Source organism: Lepisosteus platostomus, chromosome 7 (assembly GCF_059453375.1).
Source record: "Lepisosteus platostomus isolate fLepPlt1 chromosome 7, fLepPlt1.hap1, whole genome shotgun sequence".
In the NCBI taxonomy this organism is placed as follows: Eukaryota; Metazoa; Chordata; class Actinopteri; order Semionotiformes; family Lepisosteidae; genus Lepisosteus; species Lepisosteus platostomus.
Window position 1 is genome coordinate 29,252,065 of NC_142617.1, and position 23,056 is coordinate 29,275,120.

The following is a 23,056-nucleotide window of genomic DNA, read 5'->3' on the forward strand; positions in this document are numbered from 1 at the left end:
AAAAACATTTAATTACATTATCATTACTTACAGGGACATTAAGTTTGGCAAATCCCATAGTTCATCACTGGGAAGATGCTGAAGCTGGTTGTTCTGTAACATCCTTGAAGGGAGAGATTACAAAGAAAACACGTGAGCCACATTAGTTTAAGACATTGGTTTCAGATCAATTAGTTACCAAATACCCTCATCTTGTTTCTAAATATTCATAAACATATGTTCTTACTTAGTTTATAACACTAATTCTGTATAACTCCTTTCTTATAATTGTTTCTTTCCAACTGCAAATTCTAAATATACAGTATTATTTCAGTAAAAGAATGTAGTAGCATGTCAAGGCCAACTCAGAAATAAACAAATATTCTTTTAGCCTTCTCTTAGTAAACAGTTAGAAAATGAGATAACTTGAAGTAACAGTCATTATTTTATTTTGAGCGTGTTTACACAGTCATTTGTGCGCAGCATGTACATGATTCTGTGTCATGGAAATAACTGAAATGATCTTACTTGTTGTCCTTCATTTCCTGGGAAAGCTGAACCTATAAGCTAAGAAAGATGAACTCATCATATTCAGCCTCATGTGTAAATGTTGGTGGCATTAAAAAACATTGGCCGGTACTGGAATACTGTTGTTTCTAATAGTATTTTCTTGCTATTCCTACTAATTTTTTTTTTAGTTCAGCATCTTTGTATCTTTCTAATGCATTCCTCCAACAATTAACTTGAAACAGCTTAAATTCCAGCGAGGCACTAATTAAAGCAAGCTTGCCTGTAAGCAAAGAATGCGAGCAAAGCAGGATCCTATGTTCTGAGGTGTCTTGTTTCGTGAAACAACTTGGAGACGTTGTTGTTTACACTGGAGGGAGAACCACAATCTTTGTTCCAAACTTTAATCAGCCAAGAGGTGTCATTTCATTTGGCTTACAAAGTTTTATGAGGGAGAAAAAAAAGGAATAAAGCTCTTTGGGTGGTCTGCTGATGTTGTAGTTAGAGAAATAGAAAAAAAATGCTAAATGAAAAAAGGAGTACAATATACACAATAAACCTTAAATCTTTGAAGAGTGCAAACAATTAAAATTTGAGACTTACAGTCATACTGTAGATGTCAGGAGGTAATTAACCCAATCAAATGTAGCTTCTGCTACTTTAAGACCAAAAACAAAGAAAAGGGTCTTAGGCAGAGGATTTTAATTGTATAATAACAGGGGCAAAATAAATGCTGTAGATAGGAATTTAAAATTTTAGTATTGTGAGTCATTATAGATTATTATAATACATTCAGCGCTACTCAGGTTTTTCTTTTGCTCCCAAAATACAAGAATCATTATTTTATACAGAATAATACAGAAAACTAAATGAGATGGCTTTCCAAGCAACCTACTCAATATAGACTAAATTACAAAATTTTACAAAATAGAAATATAGAAATAATTTAATTCCCAAACTGTATATAAGTGAAAAAACATTCATTTTATGCTCATTTTGCAGATGGAGTTTGTCTTCAGTTTGATTATTTTCATACTTCATGAAAATGTAGGAATGAAACATTAAAAAGTAATCTGGGGAGAAAAATGCTGTAAAAATTCCAGTGATTTACAATGAAAGGAAAACAATACTGATGCATGTCTTTTTATTTAAAAATAGATGCCTTCATCAGTAACTGTATAATATGTGAGTTTACAATTAACTCTTTTTTTTTCTGACATAGTGACAAGTTCTCCCAAGAGTACGATGGAGGGAACTGGAAAAGAATCAATAAATTAATTCTAAAATATGATACAGTATATTAAAAATTTATAAATACAGTATGAATCTGAAAACAAAAATCGGATGACAAAATTGGAAACCAAGAATAAGTGTATGTAAGATAGAAAATATGAGACATTACTTTAAAGAAAGGGTTGTAGGAGTCTGGAACAATATGGAAGTGATTTAGAACTAAGAACAGGAAACATTTCTTTACAAAAAAAGGTTGTGGGAATCCTGAACAAGCTAGCCAACTATGTTGCTAAAGCTGATACTTTGTTTTCCATGAAATACTGTAACTAGATGTGTTTGTTGAATCAATTAAGTATTAAACACCAAGCACATTTGATGGGTTATTCGGTCTCCCCTTTTTTGCAAACATTCTTATGCTTAATCAAATTTTGGTTTGAGTTAGTATAGTAAGTCATCTGGCAAATCCAGACAATGACACTGGTAGCTTTTGATTCCCTTTTTAAAAATATGACATATTGTAAATTTGCACTTAGAGGAAAACTCTGTGGATGTTTTTTAAAGCCTTTCTTAAGGCAGACTGTAATGTTGTGCTACTGAGATTGAACTAGAAACTGATCTTGGGATGTAGAAAGAACACAAGTGCTGGGTGAGAGACACTTAAGTCATCAAAACCTGCAGGCAGTACACTGTAGAGTGGAGAGTAGAGGAGTTTTTGCCGTATGTACATGAACATTGAATTCTTATTCGCACTGATCTCTCAGGATATACACAGGAAAGCACACGACACAGTTTAAAAGATAACACCACACATTGTAGACAGTACATTACAAACATAATAAATAATAACAACAGAACAATAAATATGTAGTACTTAGCAAAAAAAACATGGTAGACCATTCAAAAAGTGTATAGTGCAGACATGCATTGAGTCTGAGTCTTTGAATTAACTGTTAAGGTCCATGCTTTAATAGTACGGAGGGAGAACAGTTTGGGGCTGGAATGGTAGGATCCTGAATGATGGTTTGGGCTTTATTGCTACAGTGAATGGTGTGTAAATAACATCCTTTAATCCTGCACAAAGAAACTGCTCAGGGCTGTGTACCCATGGAGACCAGGCTGAGTGGGCAGTGCACATAGGGAAATGCATGGGGAGTTGTGCAGAGCATGCAGATGGTGTGGTGCTCTTTTCAGTTCAAGACACAAGGAAGTGCTGCTGTGTGTGCAGACAGGTGCCATGCTATGGTAAGAGCACAGTCCAAGATTGTAGTCAAGTTGGTGTGGGTCAAAGCCAATGAGACCAAGCTAACCAGGGTCCAAAATACCAAGGGGAAGTCTGGGGAGGCAAGGTCAGAGCACGACAGGGTCCAAGCCAAGATATACACTGTAGACAAACAAAGCTGAAGAGTGGTGCAAGAAACATGGTACAACGCAAGCAGAGGTCAGTATTTCACACAACTGTGAAACACAGGGACAAAGAATAAACTAAGAAACTTAAAAGACTCAGAGACAAAACTCAGGAACAAGACTCAAGGGGCTCAGAGTCAACATATAATGAAAGAGCTCTGAGCTTTGTCAGGTCTGAGTATTACTGTTGAGGAAACACCTGGAATGAGTGTGGATGTAAACTGTCTCCTGGTAATTCAAGTCTCCTGTTAATTGGTTTCTGCAGAAACCAGTGCAGGGACTATGGTTGATGGTGACAAATACTAGCTCTCCCCACTGCTCTGTAGGGTGGACACAACATAGAAATCTATCATATGGTATATCGCTTTTTTGTGTTTTTAAATTAGCCATTGTGTAGAACACAGTTTCTGAAAATACAGCTAATGAACACAACAACAGTCATTTATACCTTAGGGGAAGTTTTGTTTGCATGTTTTTTATCTAAAAGATAAAATACACTTTCCTCCATGTTAGTCATAGGACTCATACCCATGTATTGATGATAGACAGCCGAAGTGATGTAGTCTACATAATCCAAAAAATTGAATTTATTTATTGTTTTCAGAAAAATAATCTTGAGACCTACCAGTACTGTATGTCCAAAAGAACAATGAATTGTTTTAATACAATTTGGGATATTGATGTTTTTAGACTTTAATATGTAATCGTTTCTGAAATTCTGTATATAATTAAGCCTTAACATTTAGTCAGGGAAGAGTAAACTTATCCTTATTTTGTAAAGCTGCAGGGCCATGGAACAGGTAGCTCATCCTTCTGTATTACAGACAACAATAGAGTGATATTATTCCTTTCATATCAGTGAGAAAGGGTACATTACAATGATTGCTTTAAGCAGAAAATAACAGAAGAATTGTGCTAAAATTAGTTTTACTATCAGATGAGGAATCATTTGAACTCAGTGATAAGCAGGTTATACATTCTGCCAGTGAGCCAGATTCACATCCAAGCTCCTCAGATAAGAAATATTTAACCATAGCAGTAAGTGGTACTGCATCAGAACTTAAGATTTCTGGGCTGAATTCCAGGATTCTTGTAATGGAAGCCTACATGATTGCAAGGAATGTTAAGCTTCTCTTTATGACATCAATCCAATCTTGTGTCAAAAAAAATCTTATTCATATGAACCACTGTATGGACTGGAATTAAAGTTCAGAATATATAAACCACAGCTATGTAAACGTTGTATCTGAAAAGGTGCTACATTATTTTTTATACCATCATTGTAAGAACAGTGTTATTTACGAACCCTGTGCAGGTCTCCAGGCGAGGTCCGAAAGCTGAGGTATCCAAGTCGGGCAACGAAATAGAGTGGTCGGTTATTCCAGACAGGCTCGAGTCCAGGAAATAGGCACAAAGAGAGGCAAACAAATACGATAGGGGCGAGACAAGAGTAAGAAATCCAAAACCAAAGAGTTGACATTGAAGAAGTCCTGACAAGGTAGAAAAGGTTTTTAGGAAGAAAGGGCAAGGTGAGCTCAGGAGGCAGAAGAGATCCTAATCCCAAGCAATGTTACAGAGTGAACATAGGATTTATATAGTGAAGGAAGGGGTGTGTAAGGGAAACTGGATAATGAGGGGTTGATTGACCCTGCAGCCATAACAGTACCCCCCCTGTACGGGCAGCTCTTGAAGCGCGTGATGGACAGTCTTGGAAGGCCCAATGGAAGTCCCAGAGAAGTGAATGGTCAAGGATGTGCCTTTCCAGGACCCAGGATCTTTCTTCAGGGCCACAGCCCTCCCGAGATATTGTAAGGCGCCACAAACCACCGAGAATCCAAGAACTGTATACTGTGTAAGTGGTGTAGCGGCGAGGCTTATTAATAAGAAAGAATTAAGTGTTCTGAGCCTTCCCAAATGAGGCCCCATTTCTCTGTTCATCTCTGTGGTGCAGCCACAGAGAAACTATTCATGCAGGCTGATTTAAGGTTTCTTTTGATAAGGTTTCCTAGGACAGCTCCCAAAGGGGGATGCACTTAGCTAAGCCTGGCTATTATGATCAATGGTCATCCATTGGCGCCTATCTGTCTAGGGAGTGCCAGATGGACATCTGGACTGCATTCCTAAGTGTCAGGAGTAAGTGACTCATATCTCACCTTGATCAACCAATCAGGGACTGGTAGGGCCGAGTAACCCACGTGGGACTCTGATGCCCATGGAACTTTCAGCCAATCAACGAGCTGAAGTTCCTCCAGGTAAAAACAGGCAACACAGAGAGCCTGAGAGATTCAGGAGGATTCAGTGGAATTCTGAGAATTCTGTGGACTTTTCTAAAGGGAATTCAAAGGAGAATTCCAGGGCAGGACGGCCCAGGAGCAGAAGGCTCCCAACGGCAGGACATTCTCGCAGCGCGCCTCCTGACCATCCTGAGACTCAGCCCGGACAACCACGGAACGGCCAGTGTGTCCGAGTGCCAGAACTTTCCTTTGTTCTAAGAGTCTAGAGCGGAGGTTGCCAGGGAGTAACCAGAGGATCCACCCGAGGTTAGCACCAGCAGCAAGCCTCATGAACAGGTCGGAACTGTGGACAGCTGAATCACTATTCAGAACTAGCTCTTCATCAGGAACGAACCAGTCCTCTTCCTGACTTGCTGGGACCCACAGTCATCTTTTCTCCTGTGCACAAACTGTGCTAGTTAAAGCCAACATTAGCTAGTCGGTCAGTGAGCATCTGCAGCGCACCGTCGCAAACCGCACAGCACAGCCTGGCACCTAGCCAGAGAGCGCGGATTGGACAGCAACAAGCCTGCAACTGTTTCTTAGTGCCCGCAGGAGATCTGAATCCCCAGAGATTGGATGAGTATTCAACTTCACTGTATTACTGCTTGAGAATTCAATTGTTATCCCAACCAGTTGATATCAATTTAATTCCTAAGAGTTATGTACTTGTTTTCAGTATCTAATGTAGAAGTTATAACCAAGTTCATTTACGAAACAGTCTTAATGAATGATATACTGAACGTATGTCCTCTTAATATATGTAACTCTTTGTAACTGACTGAATATATACCTTTTGTATTCTGATAGCCCTCTCGATAAGATCTGTTAGGTTTATATGCATATTCTATGTATTAATAAATGTATCCTCGTGTATTAGTACCTGTGTGTGTGCGTTGTTTGAGTTATATCGCATGGTTGGATTCTAAAGCCATCAAAAGAGTCATTTTGTGATTTACTGCTACAATTAATAATTATCCCAGTAAATGCCCAAACTGGTGCCTTCAGAGAGCCACTACATTACATTTTGGCGTCCCTGGACGGGCGTGGCAAGACTGAAATGAGTCAACCAAGCGGAATAATTCATATAAAACGCCGCGGGTTTATTACACGACAATACAGTGTGCTGAAAGCCGAAAAGAAAAAAGTTCCCCTTGCTCTTTAAGCAGTGCTTGATTGTTTTGTGATCTTTTGCGATCTACCGGGTTGATTGCATACTTGATCTTGTGGTTTTCTGTGGTAAATCTGTGATTTCGTACTTAAAAGTAATACTCTTTAAGTTTAACGATGGTTGCTAAAAGGTCTGAATTCGAGTCGCTATTAAGCACTCTCTCTAGCAGCGACAGGTCTGACCACGATCTCCGTCATATCTCCGTCAGCGGAGAAGCTAGGAGAATAAACCTCCATTCTCTGAGAGAGCTAGCGAAGGACATAGAGAGATTTGACCCCGCAGTGTCAGAGAATAATATCGAAAGTTATATTCAAGACCTCAGGTATAACCTGCAGTACCTGCCAAACGCCACAGAACAGGAGAAAGTGTTACTGGTCAGGAAAACTACCAGCAGAGCTGTACATGAGTGGATGGCTAGGCAGATGAAAGAAGTCTGTAATGATTTTGAGCAGCTTTGTCAAGCACTTATCCAAGAATACAGTGCGTTTATTGACCCGACTGCCGCGATAGCTGCCGCCCTTAACATTAAGCACGAGAGAGCAAAGTCCCCTCGCGAATATTACGAGAGACTTAGACGAACTTATTTTGCAGGGCGAAATGATGAGGGTTGCGAAGAGAACACACATTTCAAGGGTTTATTCATTGCGAATCTCCACCCGTCAGTCAGAAAGATGATCTTAATGCATATAGATGCACAGGCCATGAAAATGACTGATATTAAGAGATTCGTGCAGAAAGCCTGGGAGTATGATGTCCAAAGTCGCTCTGAGCAAAAAGCTGTTAAAGCGACTGTGTTCGCCGTCAGAGCCAGCAGGGTTAATTCCCTCCTGCTCGAAGGAGCATAGGCTCCTGAGCTGGCTAAGCCCTGTTCCAAAGCAGGCACACAGGACCGCACCCAGCGTCCTAAGTGCCATGAGAACATGGGGGGAGGGAAAGGGCTAGATAAAGCTGAACAAAAGGATTCAGTAGCCGCCCGCCTGGCCAGGCTTGAAAAAGCTTTATTAGGACAGGGACAACCTCTCCCCAAGGCTGCTGGAAGCGTGAATGAGCTGATACTCTCCACTGGAGGAGGCAGAGACCTGCCCCTTCTCCCTCCCTCAGTCTATCTGATTGAGCGGAAGGGTTCCTGCCTGGATAAGGTCAGCCACTCCCAAGCGAGTGCTGACTCCACCCCTGAAGTCACAGAGCAGGCAGTAAAACACAGAGGAAAAGCAGGAAGCTTTTACCTCAAGGCTGCCATGGGAGATGTCTTACACAGTGAGACACTGATTGACACTGAGGTTGAAAGGTGTTTGATGTCACACGGCAAGCTCAAAAGGGTAGAAAAAGAAAAGGGCATGCGAATCGGAGTGGAACCTTTGGTGGATCACCAGAAAGGCAAAGTGTGGAAACAGGTCAAGGCTCTTAAGCCTTCTGTACAGAAGGAAAGGGGGGCCAAGAGGCAGACTGTGCTCACACAGTGACCATCCAAACACAGAAGCCAATGTGGAGATTCCTTCTGTTCCCTCTGGACAAGAAATAAAAATATTTCCTTGTTCCCCGGATATACAGGGAAGTCGTGTCCCGGCCAAGGTCCCAACAGCCTCCCTGCCACAGGAGCGGTGCTCCGAGCAGCCGCCTGATCCACCAGGTAAAGCACACCCCTTTTACATCCCTAAAGAGGAGCAGATCTCCCCACCTGGCGATGAAAAGGAGCTTTCCCTGTGCACCCTGGCACCCAAGAGGGGTCAGGACCACCACCCTGCAGTGGTGGAAGGGATCCAGATGGCAGGAGAGCAGGTTGGTGATGTAGCCCTCACCCTTAGCCCTGAGTGGTCCTCTATTAGTGAGGATCTGCTTGAGCAGCTGTCACAGGGCCACCGCCAGGTGCCCCTGGTGCAACATTCACAGGTTAGACAGGAGGTCCAGCTGGATGCTGAGACTACTGCGCTGTGGACACACCTGATCCCAGATGCCGATTCCCTCTGCTGTGACCCAGGGAACCTGCAGTCAGGTAACATTATTTCTCACAACTACCAGGTAGTGAGTGAGACTGACCTGATTGTTCCTGTATCGACAGCAGGGTTTCCAACACACCCAGTCCCCAGGGAGGGACAGGGAATGAAAGCCGAGCCGGTTTTCTCACAGCCACCAGCTCAGTCTGTCAGTCTGAGTCTGACCAACAGTGGTTCAGCCAGACTGGTGCTGGATGGTCAAGTCACCCGCCTGTTAGTGCAGAACATGGCAAAGGGGGGTGTCAGAATCCCTGCCCGCACTGACATGGGCCTGGTAGGTGGTAGTGAGTTCAAAGACAGTGATCTAGCTATCCCACTGCTGGGGCAGCTCCCTGAACCCCTAGCGAGGGAAGGGGCGAGCGAGCAGGTGTCCTACACCTACCCCCAGCGAACGATTGTAAACATGCCGATAGAGGGATTCCTCAATCAGGAAGTGTGCAGGGTGGACCTGAACAGTGAGAATGGGATAACAATCCCAGATCACTCAGGTGCTCCAGATGACCACTCAGCCGAGGGTCAGGCATGCTCCACCGCTGCACCGCCCCCTGCAGGGTTCCTAGAGCACAGGCATGGACAAATCGAAAAAGCAGATGCCCTGGAAAAGGAGGAGCAGCATCAGCAGCTGTGTCAGATCTCCCCAGATTTCCAGGATGTTGGTGCCCAAGATGCCACAGGGCATACTGAGGAAGACACCATGTACACGCTGCGCCAGCTTAGAAAGGCAACAGTCACTCAGAAGGAGATGACTGGGATCAGCCACCCGAAAAGACTTTTGGGAGGACTGATTGCTGCCGCCACTGTTGCACGTTTGCTTTTTCTGGTAGGTTTGTGTGCTACTGGCACTCTCACCCTGACTGCCCCAAGAAGGCAGGTGTCAGAGATGCCAGAGGGTAGTGACAGACTGTATTGACACCAGCAGAGGCTGGAAAGCTTAGGGAAAACCCTACAGGCAACTTTCTATGCAACAGGGTTAAACCTTATTCCCCAACCAGTGGACATGATTGTTGGTGTTATACAGTGGGTTTATGCTTGTGTGCAACAGGCCAGAATGTTGACACAAGACCTGTTAAGGGAGTTTAGTGCCACTGTAGCCAGTCTAGCCACGGCACAATTCCCAACCCACTTGATTCCACTCTTCTCAGTAGAGGAGTATGTGACATTAACCCCATCGCTCATAGCTCACCCAGAAGGCAATCCAAGATTGAATTTGGTTCCAAATCTTGAGATGGGTATGGCTACCAAAGCTATCCATTGGCTGTGTCTAAATGATTCACCAATGAAGGGTGTAAAGCTACTAACGAGCAGAGGGAGGTTAATGAACCCCATGAAGAGCAGGTGGGAAGTAAATGGCTGGTCAGCACACCACATTTAACTGTCACCATGACTTGTGACAGGCATGATACAGCTACCACAATGCAGCTACCTAATCAAATAGTTTTCCTGCAAGTTCCCGAGGAGGCCATAGTGCTCTTGAACTTAACACTGTACTGTCTAGAACCAGACAATATAAGACCAAACTTGAGGTCATGGATGCCTTCAGGTGCCACACTATTGAATTGGATAGAAATCCAAGAAACAGCAAGCCCTGAAGAGGTACAGGTAGTTAGTTTGCTTTAATGGAACAAACCTCCAAACCACCCTAGCAGATACCCAACACAGGTGTTGTGGTTTATCGGGGGGCTGGGAACAGGAACTGTTGTTATTGTAACACTACTGCCGGGAAGCTGGATTATGACTGACAATGTACTCTGAATGCTGTACTCTCACATCAAGATGTACTCTGGGTAGCATGAATGAGTCAAAGGTAACATGTCAAAAGAAAGGAAGTGACTTCTCCCCAAATATCTACTACAGATGTATCAGATATTGACAGTGAACTTCCTGATGTGTAATTCCTAGACTGAGATAATGTCTCCTACCGTGTTTATACATACTCCAGATGTTATTCATCCTGTTTGTTCCCAATGCTGGTTCCGGTATGAATTCTCGAGGAGTAATGTGGACATGTAAGATTAATGTTCTAATGGCAAGGGACATCACTTAACTCTGTTTTGTTTTGAAGGCAACAACGCCTCAGGACCTCGTGACCTTCAAAAAGGGGGGATATGTAGCGGCGAGGCTAATTAATAAGAAAGAATTAAGTGTTCTAAGCCTTCCCAAATGAGGCCCCATTTCTCTGTTCATCTCTGTGGTGCAGCCACAGAGATACTATTCATATAGGCTGATTTAAGGTTTCTTTTGATAAGGTTTCCTAGGACAGCTCCCAAAGGGGGATGCACTTAGCTAAGCCTGGCTATCATGATCAATGGTCATCCATTGGCGCCTATCTGTCTAGGGAGTGCCAGATGGACATCTGGACTGCATTCCTAAGTGTCAGGAGTAAGTGACTCATATCTCACCTTGATCAACCAATCAGGGACTGGTAGGGCCGAGTAACCCACTTGGGACTCTGATGCCCATGGAACTTTCAGCCAATCAACGAGCTGAAGTTCCTCCAGGTAAAAACAGGCAACACAGAGAGCCTGAGAGATTCAGGAGGATTCAGTGGATTTCTGAGAATTCTGTGGACTTTTCTAAAGGGAATTCAAAGGAGAATTCCAGGGCAGTACGGCCCAGGAGCAGAAGGCTCCCATGGGCAGGACATTCTCGCAGCGCGCCTCCTGACCATCCTGAGACTCAGCCCGGACAACCACGGAACGGCCAGTGTGTCCGAGTGCCAGAACTTTCCTTTGTTCTAAGAGTCTAGAGCGGAGGATGCCAGAGAGTAACCAGAGGATCCACCCGAGGTTAGCACCAGCAGCAAGCCTCATGAACAGGTCGGAACTGTGGACAGCTGAATCACTATTCAGAACTAGCTCTTCATCAGGAACGAACCAGTCCTCTTCCTGACTTGCTGGGACCCACAGTCATCTTTTCTCCTGTGCACAAACTGTGCTAGTTAAAGCCAATATTAGCTAGCCAGTCAGTGAGCATCTGCAGCGCACCGTCGCAAACCACACAGCACAGCCTGGCATCTAGCCAGAGAGCGCGGATTGGACAGCAACAAGCCTGCAACTGTTTCTTTGTGCCCGCAGGAGATCTGAATCCCCAGAGATTGGATGAGTATTCAACTTCACTGTATTACTGCTCGAGAATTCAATTGTTATCCCAACCAATTGATATCAATTTAATTCCTAAGAGTTATGTGCTTGTTTTCAGTATCTAATGTAGAAGTTATAACCAAGTTCATTTACGAAACGGTCTTAATGAATGATATACTGAACGTATGTCCTCTTGATATATGTAACTCTTTGTAACTGACTGAATATATACCTTTTGTATTCTGATAACCCTCTCGATAAAATCTGTTAGGTTTATATGCATATTCTATGTATTAATAAATGTATCCTCGTGTATTAGTACCTGTGTGTGTGTGTGTTGTTTGAGTTATATCGCATGGTTGGATTCTAAAGCCATCAAAAGAGTCATTTTGTGATTTACTGCTACAATTAATAATTGTCCCAGTAAATGGCCAAACCCTACAGAACTGGTGCCTTCAGAGAGCACACTACATTACAGTGGGGTGACCGTGGATGTGTGGGGGAGAGGCAGCTTTCTTGGTGGAGATAGAGGGGATTGAAAGAAAGGTTTAAGAGCCAAAACATGAAAAGTGGGGTGGATCTTGAGAGTAGGGGGAGAGCCAGGCAAAAAGAAACAGCTGTGATCCAAGAGAGGATTCTAAAAGGTCCAATGAAGTGGGGTCCAAGTTTACGTGACGTTTGTCATAAGGGCAGGTTTCTGGTGGTTGGCTGCAGAGATCTGGTGTTGTGAGGACTTGAGAAGGGATCTCCTGGCAGTTCACCAAATCTTCCTTATGTTGGTAATATACTCCTGCACCAAGGGGACAGCTGTTGAAGGACAGTCATCTGGAAGGAGGGTGTGTTGATATCCGAGTGAGACGAGAAATGGTGACATACCAGTGGGTTAGAAAAGATCAGGATATCATCCAGATATACCAGAACATATTTATGCAGAATGTCCCGAAAGATGACATTCATGGACAATTGGAACACTGAGGGGATGTTGACCTGGCCAAAGGGCATGATGAGATATTCATAGTGCCTGTGAGTTGTCATGAAGGCAGTTTTCCACTCATCTCCCTCCCTAATACGAATCAAATTATAGGCGTCCCGAAGATCCAACTTACTGAAAATCTTCGCTCCATGGAGGGGATTCGAGAGCTGATGGAATCAGAGGTAGAGGGTGGTGGTTGGGAACCGTGATACTATTAATACCCCGGTAATCAACACAGCATCTGAGGGAGCCATCCTTTTTCCCCACAAAAAAGAAACCGGCGCAGGCTGGTGACGAGGAGGGGCATATGAAGCCTGACACCAGGGAGTTCAAGATGCATTCCTTCGAAGCTTTCTCTTCCGGGCCTGAAAGAGGGTAGACCCGTCCCCTTGGTGGTAGAACACCTGGAGTTAAATCAATAGCGCAGTTGTAAGGGCTGTGAGGCGGAAGAGAAAGGGCCTTCAGTTTACTAAAGGCCTGTCTTAAATCAGTGTACTGTGGAGGAATATTGGGGGAAGGCTCAGAAGAGACAGAGGCTGCAGAGATGCGCACTGGGAGACAGCAGAACTCAGTGTGGCAACGGGGATCTCACTGTGGCACCAGGAGAAATGAGGGTCGTGTTTATGAAGCCAGGGGTGACCAAGGGGAAGGGTGTGAGATGAGGAGTCTAGGATCAGGAATTGGAAGTTCTCTCAATGAGTGGCACCAATAGAGAGGGTGACTGGAGCGGTTTGCCAGCAGATATGTACAGGTGAGATTGGCGAGCCATCGAGGAAGAGTGACTTGAAAGGGGGGTAACAGAGGGTCACAAGGGATCTTCTGGGCCTTGACTACGGTGGCGTCAATGAAGTTCCCGGCTGCACCTGAGTCGAGAAATGCCAAGAGATTAAGTTGACAGTTTCCCCAAGACAGATTTACAGGAAGAGAAGGTCCAAAAGTAAGGTGTAGGGCGGAAATGATACCAACCCTGGGAGTTGTAGTAGTGTGTGGAGGACTGGATGGTCGGAGGGGGAAAACAGGGAGAAGGTGTTCCGAAGAGCCACAATACATACAATGACCCTCGCAACACCTCTTCATTCTCTCCTCTGCTGACAGTCGGCAATCGCTATTGGCTCCAGTGGCTGGAAGCAGTGATGAGGATTGTAGTGGAAGAGGCCCATCAGCTCTGCTCTCCTGGAAACTGATATTGATTTCAGTGACCCGGAACTTAAAAGTTTTTAGACAGGGGAGGTCGAGGGGAAGGTGGATGATGTGATCTTTTAATTCCTCTGACAATCCTCGATGGAACTGGTGAATGAGATATTCCAGATCCCAGGACATTTGGGAGCCAATTGCAGAATTCAGCAACATACTCCTGCAGGGGGCGGTTTCCCTGTGTGAGGATGGAAAGGCGGTGAGCAGCGAGGGTAGAGCTGACCAAAGGCGGCTTGTAATGCGGCCTGGAATCTGCCATCTCGGGGGCGTTCCGGATGAGGAGAGCAGTGGCCCAGTCCAGGGCTCAACCAGAGAGGTAAGAAACCACATACCCAATTCTTTCATGGTCAGAGGGGAAGCAGTCAGTGGGGAGTTGGAAGGCCATCCAATACTGGGTCAGGACACTTGGTGGAGTCATATCAGATTTATCCAAAGTGGGGAGGGGTAGAGAACTGACTGGTGCCACAGTGGCTTGAGGTGGTATGGTGGATGTGGTCGGCTGGGAAGCTGGGTGATGGGTAACATGGGTGACTAGTTGTTGGACAGCCGCTGTTAAATCCCCTAGCGTTTTGGGAGTGTTACCGGAATATGGTGAAAGAATCATTTTGACCTGCGGGGTTCATGTTGCAGGCTCAGTATTCTGTAAGAACGGTGTTATTTACGAACTCTGTGCAGGTCTCCAGGTGAAGTCTGAAAGCTGAGGTATCCAAGGCTGGTGACGAGGTAGAGATGTCGGTTATTCCAGGCAGGGTCAAGTCCAGGAAATAGGCACAAAGAGAGGCAAACAAATCCAATAGGGGTGAGACAAGAGAGTGAAATCCAAAACCAAGTTGATGTTGAAGGAGTCCAAATGAGGTATTAAAGGTTTTTAGGAAGAAAGGGCGAGGTGAGCTCAGGAGGCAGAAGAGATCCTAATACCAAGCGATGTTACAGGGTGAACTGAGGGTTTATATAGTGAAAGAAGGGGTCTGTAAGGGAAATTGGATAATGGGAGGTTAATTGAGGCCAGCTGCAGCCATAACAGTACCCCCCACCCAGTACGGGCAGATCCTGAAGCCCATGATGGATGGTCTGGGAAGGCCCGATGAAAGTCCCAGAGAAGGAAGGGAAGTGTGTAATTGGATAAGGAAAGGAAGGAAGGGAAATTGGATAATGAGGGGTTAATTGAGGCCAGCTGCAGCCAACAATAATGGCTCATAGATATAATCCAGTACAAACAGAATGTACTCCCTTACTGTTGTCATTAGCCAACAATGACCTGGATTCTCCGAGCAGAGGTGCACAGCTTGCCAGTTAGGATTGGCAAATTGTGCACTGCTGCTGAGAGATGCTTGGACCGTTTATACCGCTTTTACTGCTTGCCCAGCTAGTATTGGGTGGTCTTAAATTTGGCAGGACGTGCTTGGCTTGCAGTATTCTCCTAGGTTTTATTGTGAGGGTCCAATAGGTGCTGACTCCTGTAAGGTGCTGTAGAGTTCTCAGTGTTTTCAGATGATCAATCATTCTAACAGGCACATGTTTTGAAGGGGTATGCTCACAGTTCTTCAATCTCCATATGTAGAATATGGATTGCAGCATCAAGTAAAATTAACAATTATCTCTCAAATGGATGAATGATCATTTTTTTAGTTTAAATGCTGTTTAAATCCTGTTGCATTCGAGATTTATGTATTTTAAAATTATTTTTCTTTTGTATTTTTGTAAACTTTTTTGTTATTACTAAATAATCAAAATATTTGTGTCACAGACTGGAAAGGTGTGTGACACCAGGTGTCAAGAGCTGTATGGATGTGAAGTGCCTTGATGGGCCAGTGACACCTTGTTGTTGATTCAATTTGATGCCCTATTCTTGGAGTTCCTGCCCTGATCAAAAGCCCTCTTAACACAGACACTAGACAATTATAATACTAGTTCAGGTGGGTAGCTGCGTCAGCATGCGTAGGCTGCAAAGGAACAAGTAATACAGTAAGTTTATTCCATGCTGAAAAGAGTAGAAAGAAAACACAGCGTTTCGGCTGTGGAGCCTTCTTTGGGCGTAAGCAATTATTATACTATGGAATGGACAATGTGTGGGGTTGGCAAATTGGTTTGACGGGACCGGTCATCCTGTGATTGAAAGTAAGACCTGAGTACAGGAACTCATCAAACAATACATCAGCACCCTTGTCTTATTTGGGTTTGGGCAGCAACTCCCTGGAGAAAAGACCAAAGCTTCCTCCCCCTGAGGGAAGAGCAAGGAGTCCTTTGTTACAGGGGGATTAAAACCCAAAGTCAGGATAGATAGGGGATCTTTTGGGAGAAGAGTTTTTTGGAGAAGGAAAGGATGCCGACACCATGAATTTTAGAGTGGGCAGCTGAAGAAGGCTCCAGCATCATTGCCCCCCACACCACACATTGGACTTGATATCAAGGTAGCAGGGTGGCCTGACTGGAGCTGGTTTCCAAGAAAAATGCTGTGGAACTTTTCATTGGTTACCTGGTTTGGTGAATGAACTGTATTTTCTGTAATCATAGACTGAAATAAATGGGACATTATGAATGATAATTGTTCGATATATGGATGTAGTGGTGATTCTGAGAAATGAAAAGAACATGTGGCAAGTTAAATAGGGGCCTGGGACCCTTTATAATAGCTAAGTGGCATAGTCTTACACTAGACAGGAATAATTCTTGTTAGAGGGGTCACCCTAACCTTTGTTTTTTTCAGGCTATGTATTTCTTGAATATGCCAATGTACAGTAGCATACATTTGAAATACTACTATACGTGCAAATTCCCAGATTGCAATTACACTGAGCTCTTACCAGATTACATAAAAATGAATAGGTAAAGTTGCAAAGTTAAATAACACAAAACTGGTTGGGCTATGGTTAACTTTAATCCCCCCAAACTATGTTTCAACAAAGGTGTTTTACTCAATACAGTATGGCACCAAGATGTTTGAAAGTTTATATTTGCTGCTTTCTTCTCTGTTACTAGGATAAAAGGCTTTAAACCACCAGAGAACTTTCTTTTCTTGTGTGGTTTTGTTCTTTTTGTTCCTGCCTGGTCTGGGAACATCCACTACAAAGGTAGTAAAGAGATACTACATTAGTTGTGATACTCCTGTTGGGTTAACTGACAGCCTCAGCATGATGAATTGGATGATAGGATTTAAGCCCCAGGACATTCCTTCTCCAGGTCAGAAGTAAAGACAGGTGAGATCAGATATCCTTATTTTTATACTAAAGATCGAAGAATGATTTTAACCCGAATATGTCTTCCTTTTACAGTGCTACTGTATCTGTCTGACCTGATTGCCATTTTTAAATAGAATATATATATGTCTATATAGATATAGATGGCTCAAGACAAAACTGTTCTGTGAAATGGGTGGTTTAGTATCTTATCACTTGAGTAATTACATTTCCACTAGGAAGAACTTGCACAATTAAGTTGCTATCCAAATCTGAAAAGAAAATGTTATGGTACAAATCACACAGACTCAGATCAGTGTGATTTGTGATTATCCAGCAGCCATATCACCCTGCAACTCACAACTGACAACCCACTGAAGCTAAGCAGGTGTGAGCCTGGTCAGTACTTGGATAGGAGACCTCCTGGGGAAATCTAAGGTTACTGCTGGAAGAGGTGTTAGTGGGGCCAGCAGGGGGCGCTCACCCTGCAGTCCACGTGGGTCCTAATGCTCCAGTATAGTGACGGGGACACTATACTGTAAACAGGCACCGTCCTTCAGTCAAACTGAAGTCCTGACTCTCTGTGGTCATTAAAAATCCCAGCGCGTTTTTCATAAAGAGTAGGGGTGTAACCCCAAATTTCCCATTGGCCCTTACCAATCATTGCCTCCTAATAATCCCCATCAATGAATTGGCTTAATCACTCTGCACTCCTCCCCACCAATAGATGATGTGTGGTGAGTGTTATGGCGCACTATGGCTGCTGTCCCATCATCCAGGTGGATGCTGCACATTGGTGGTGGTGGAGGGGAGTCCCCATTACCTGTAAAGTGTTTTGAGTGGAATGTCCAGAAAAGCGCAATATACGTGTAAGCAATTATTATAATTATAATCAGTGGCTTTTTTTCTTACCTCTCATAAAGGAATTATTCTATTCATCCCTAATAAATATGTTTTTAGTTTCTTGTACTTTTTTATAGTTTTTGTTTGTGATTCATTTTCCCCCATATGTGTTAAATAAGTCATGTCTGCTACTCAGCTTTGATGAACCTTTCTCTACTCTTGAGCCCTTACATATATGGAGACTTGCTGTTTTATCTAAGTAAGTCTGCAATTGTAATGTATTTGAATTTTATAATATTGAAAAATGACGTCAAGAAGTTGCATTATAAGAAACTGTTATCATAATAACTAAGAATAATTAAAACAGTGCTAATATAATTTTAAAAAGAAGAATCTGATATTCAACTTTATGGAAATGTAACTGTGATGTTATATATGTGAGGATGATGCAGAAATCTCAATCACTTCAGCTTCACTAAAACAGTCAGAAGAGGTTTACAGCATGATTTTTCATTCAGAATGTCAGTAAATATAGGAAGGAATTCAATTTTGTAAGACTGTGTATTAAATAAGAAATAGATATTCCTATAGATATATGTATTTATACAATAAATAGATATATTTATTGATTATATAATCCCAAGTGGTAATTTGAACCATTGTCAGAAATTCCCACTTCTAATTGACTTATCTATTGACAACAAATTCATACTCTCTTTTACACTCTATTATCTATTTGACATTTAAGGTGTGATACTGAAAAAGCATTAGTAATCTCCACTTTCATTCTTGTTTGTGCTTAATGCTTTTGAACTATATGTAAAGTTACTGTGCATTCATAATGTGCTTTGTGAAAGTGATAAAGTATGGTATGAGACTTGTTTAGAGGTGACTGAAAAGATAGGTGAAAAGTACATGGAAGAGACACTTAAAATTGTATATCAAAAGAACTTCTGATAACATGATGAATGATTGAGCAATGCCTTATCCATGTTTGTGTTTTGCAAAAAAAGTAAATACATACAAGACTTTTAAGTTGAAGAGGCCTGTGAAGACCTTTCCAGGGATGTGCCTCAGGTTATTACCAGACAGTCGCCTGTAGGAGAGATAAAAATATGATGAGGTGCTGAGTCATTGATTAGGAGTTTTACCCACAAAAAAAATCATATTATTTTTGCAAATCTGTGGGACTGAAGTTCAAAACTAAAAACTGACATGAAAATAAGCAAGAGGACTCCAGAGTGAAACTGTTACTTCTAATTATATTTTAGCCGGAGTGTTTCTTAGTTATGCAGCATGTCATGAACCACGACTTCTAGGGTAGCCATTTGTTGTTTTTCTGTTATTTGTTTTTTCTAGTACATTGTAGTGTGACAGCAAGACTTAACACAACTACATTATATACTTGTGAAGAACCCTTAATTTCAGAATAATCATTTTAAAAAAAAACTTTGAGAAAACATACTTCTTACAACACCAGACTCAATTTTGTATTGTGAACCCATGAAAACAAAATTAAAACACTGAATATCCACTGATCTCTTGAAATAAGTTAATTTTCTATCCACTAGTCTGTCTGTTTTCCAGAGATGCATATCCTCTTTTAAATTGGTTTTCAATCTCTTGCAGCTCTGCGGCCGATAAATGTTATTTTTGGATTGAAAGGAAGGTGATGAAAGAAGTTCCCCAGAGTTCAACACCACATTTTCCTCCTTTTCTTAAAGAAATGGTGTTGTACAGTGCATGTTTTTTTTTGCTCTTATGCCTGCTTAGAAGCTTTCACCAGGCATAAAGCTAAGCATTATAAAGCAAAAGGAATACTGAGGAAACAAAATAACAATAACTACTCCATGAGGACAAAGGACACTTTTATCCTTGCAGAGATTCACCCTTTCTGAACTAGAGCTGTTACACACACAAGCTAACATACTGAAGGAGGTTAGAATCTTAATTAAAAACTCATTGCTGAAAAGGCTCATTGCTGGTGCTCTGTAATTGTTGATAGTCATAGAAGGACTGTTTTTCCATGCTTCTATTTCATTTTCTTTGTACTTCTAGGTACTGTATATATACAAGGGAATCAAAGTTTTTTTTATACATTTGTTAGAGTGCAAGGAGCTTATCCAGAACACCACTGCTCTGTTTCAAAGTAGTGTTTTAACATTGCTAAATCTTTGCCTTACAGCCAAGGTTTGTTCTGTATCTCACTGAGCAGCTCTGACAGTTCCAATTGCAAGACTATGATTTTGGAGGGAGATGGATAAAACTAAATCTAACATTTCTCCAATAACCCATTTTCACTAATCTGAGGGGCAGGAACTGTTTTTTGGCTATTGTTATATGGCCTAAATGAAGACCACCATTGCTGAAGAACACATTATTCTCCTTCTGCTCTTATGCAAACATATATCATCGACATGAAAGTTGTCAAAATGTTTCTTAATTTCTCTAAATGCTCAAAAAACTTTGCGAATTGAACAGTTTATTTTAGGCCTTCTAATTGGTTTGGGGAGACATGCTGGCTATGACAGCTCTGGTCAAAGCAAAAGAGCATTGCCACAAAGATGAAAGTAGCTCCAATGAGAAGTGCCTGGAACCTCAGAAGAAAAAATAATTATGCAGTCAAGCAAAATTAGATACTGTACTAGATACTGCTAATGCTCCCAGATAATAGTTCATAGTCTTTTGTGATAAAGTAGCAATATAAGGTTTTGTTAGATATCAAAAGCAGAGGGCATTTGTTTAGTTAGAGTGACTTTCCATGGGTACTGGGCAGACATAGTGAGTAAAAATCATTTGTGAATTTGTGAGTTCATCCTAAAAACTCGAATGTGCGGAAAGACACTGATGATCACAAAAGTACAATTCTAGCTATGTAACTGGCCAATGGAAATATTTTACAGAATCCTCTAAAACGGATGTTATATTGTCTTTTCTAGTATTACACATCAATGCATATCTTTTTAGACTTAGTTTTTTAGTTCTTACTTAAGAAAGATATGTTAATGTCTGTGTCAATTGCACAAACACAGATCAAAACAAATTACATTTTTCTGACACAACAATTTGTATTAGCTTTGAATCACAGTGATTCAAAACTAATACAAATGATAAATATTATATTAACTATTAAAGCTGCAACCTTTACTGGTTCTACATACAGTCAATTATGTCTTTAGATTTGCTTACATTTCTTTTCCATTTCCTTTGCTCCAAATTAAGAATTGAATTTGATGTACAGTAATTTAATTTTCTTTATACTGAATATCGAAGAATTGGCAAATCATGGTCATAATAGGAACCATTAAACCATAAAATAAATGAGAAATTTAAGATTTTGTTTGCTTCTCATAAAATGTGTTATTTTCCAAATGTTTATGTCAAAGCAGAAATTCCTTTTTAAATAGGAGCGGAGAAAAAATAAAAAAATAACATGTTTGAGGTTGCTAAAATTATTATTTCTATGTACATACATAAAAACCTACTCAAATCCTAGTCCAAGCCTAACCCTAAACTACAACACCTCTGCCCTTATGGCTGCTTGAAAACAGTTACCACTACACATGTGCTAAATTCAATGTTAATCACCTCATAATCATGACTTTAAAATAAGGACTCTTTTATTCGTATTTAGTTTTACAGTATATTTACATTTCTTGATATTACTTATGAACAATATTGCTTTTTTGTAACAAGCTGTTTAGAGTTTCTGTTGCATTTTTTCTGGAGAGTAAGTGCAAATTATGATTATAGTTTACTAACGAAAGACTGCTTTAAATTAGTGGCTATTGAACTTAACTTGATTTAGTTTAGTTTCTGAAGTTTGTGAAACTAATATTATGGCAACACATACAGTAACTTACTATGGACACTGAGCATACTGTAAAACTACTGTCCAGTTTACTCATTGATGATATTTATTCAAACAGAAACTTAAAAATTCCATTTAAGCTGTGGGTGGTTGTGTTTGTGGAGCCTGCTGGCCACCTAAGTATTTTATCTTAAATATTACTTATTAATTGTTTTCTGTTTTGAAATTACATAATGGGACAATGGCTATTCTAGAAAAACAACAATTTCAGAGTTTGCTTCAATTTAAGATTCAATTTAATTTAAGAATCCCTCCTGAAACACTGCGCAGTGTTCTGAAATATTTATATTTTTTATACAAAAAGAATGAATTATTTTGTCAGACCATCACCTGAAAAACTGTGTATCAGATAATGGATTAATTGAACGAATTATTTTAAAATAATTCCATAAATACATTACATTTTTTAGTGTTATGATCAAGAACTTAGTTTCTTGTTTTTTACTTATTGTAATGATGTTCGAGGAACAAATAGGCAATGGCTTGTAATGGCAAATGTACTCTACTTTATCATTTAACATGCTGAAAGCTCCAAAGGGCCTTACAAAAGCTAATCAGTTTCAGGTGTCAATGCTGCCTGAATTGTATTAATATTTACTAATTTTGCAATATTTTCATTCTGACAATGACTCAAATTTCATATGAAAAACTTATCAAAACAACTTGATTTGTATTTTTGTTCACTTGGTGATTTTGTTTGATATCTATGCCTAACATGATTAGATTAAATCAAAACATAGGTGTTGCAATTATTTCTGGATTTTTTTACTCCTTTATTCAATACAGGGTCTCAGAGTAGCCAGAGCCTATCCCAGAAATCAATGGGCAAGTCAGTACACCCTGGATAGGATGCTAGTATTTTTTTTAACTAAATAATGCACTTTTTAGTTAAATCATTGTGAAATTCCTTTTTATGAACATTCTCTTTCATTTCTTTTCATTCATCACTTAAATTATATTTGACATTAGCAAAACATATTGTATATTATCAATCAATCCTACATCCATTAAAACATGGATGGATGTTTGCCCATTATGCTTCCTTTCAAAATTCAGGATCTGACACACAACAAAGCAGTGAAGATTGTGAATAATCCTATCCTTTTATTGCTGTCTTTTGCTGATGGATGGTTAATCTGGTACTGATCTTGTATGGCTTTGAATTTGAACGACTGCATTGTGAGATTTATGTAGTACAATCAATGTACTTACACTGTGCTGACTGTTGTTATGTGTTGACTTTGTAATTCATAAACTTTGGTCTGTTATTATTGATTGTCAATATTGTGTTACTTTGAATTATGTACACTGAGCTGTTGGAATAATAATGAATTGTTAGAATTTGCCATTTTAATCAT

General features: G+C 41.1%; 1 protein-coding gene across 3 annotated transcripts in view; it reads right to left on the reverse strand.

The window, feature by feature from the left end:
• lgr6 (leucine-rich repeat containing G protein-coupled receptor 6) overlaps positions 1-23,056 on the reverse strand; it is a 254,807-nt gene that overhangs the window by 112,070 nt on the left and 119,681 nt on the right. For all 3 annotated transcript variants that reach the window (XM_088639760.1, XM_088639761.1, XM_088639759.1), the window contains exons 3-4: positions 18,852-18,923; positions 32-103 (exon numbers count right to left, since the gene is read on the reverse strand). In XM_088639760.1, the coding sequence (XP_088495886.1) occupies positions 32-103; positions 18,852-18,923 (144 nt within the window). The remainder of the gene's footprint in view (positions 1-31; positions 104-18,851; positions 18,924-23,056) is intronic.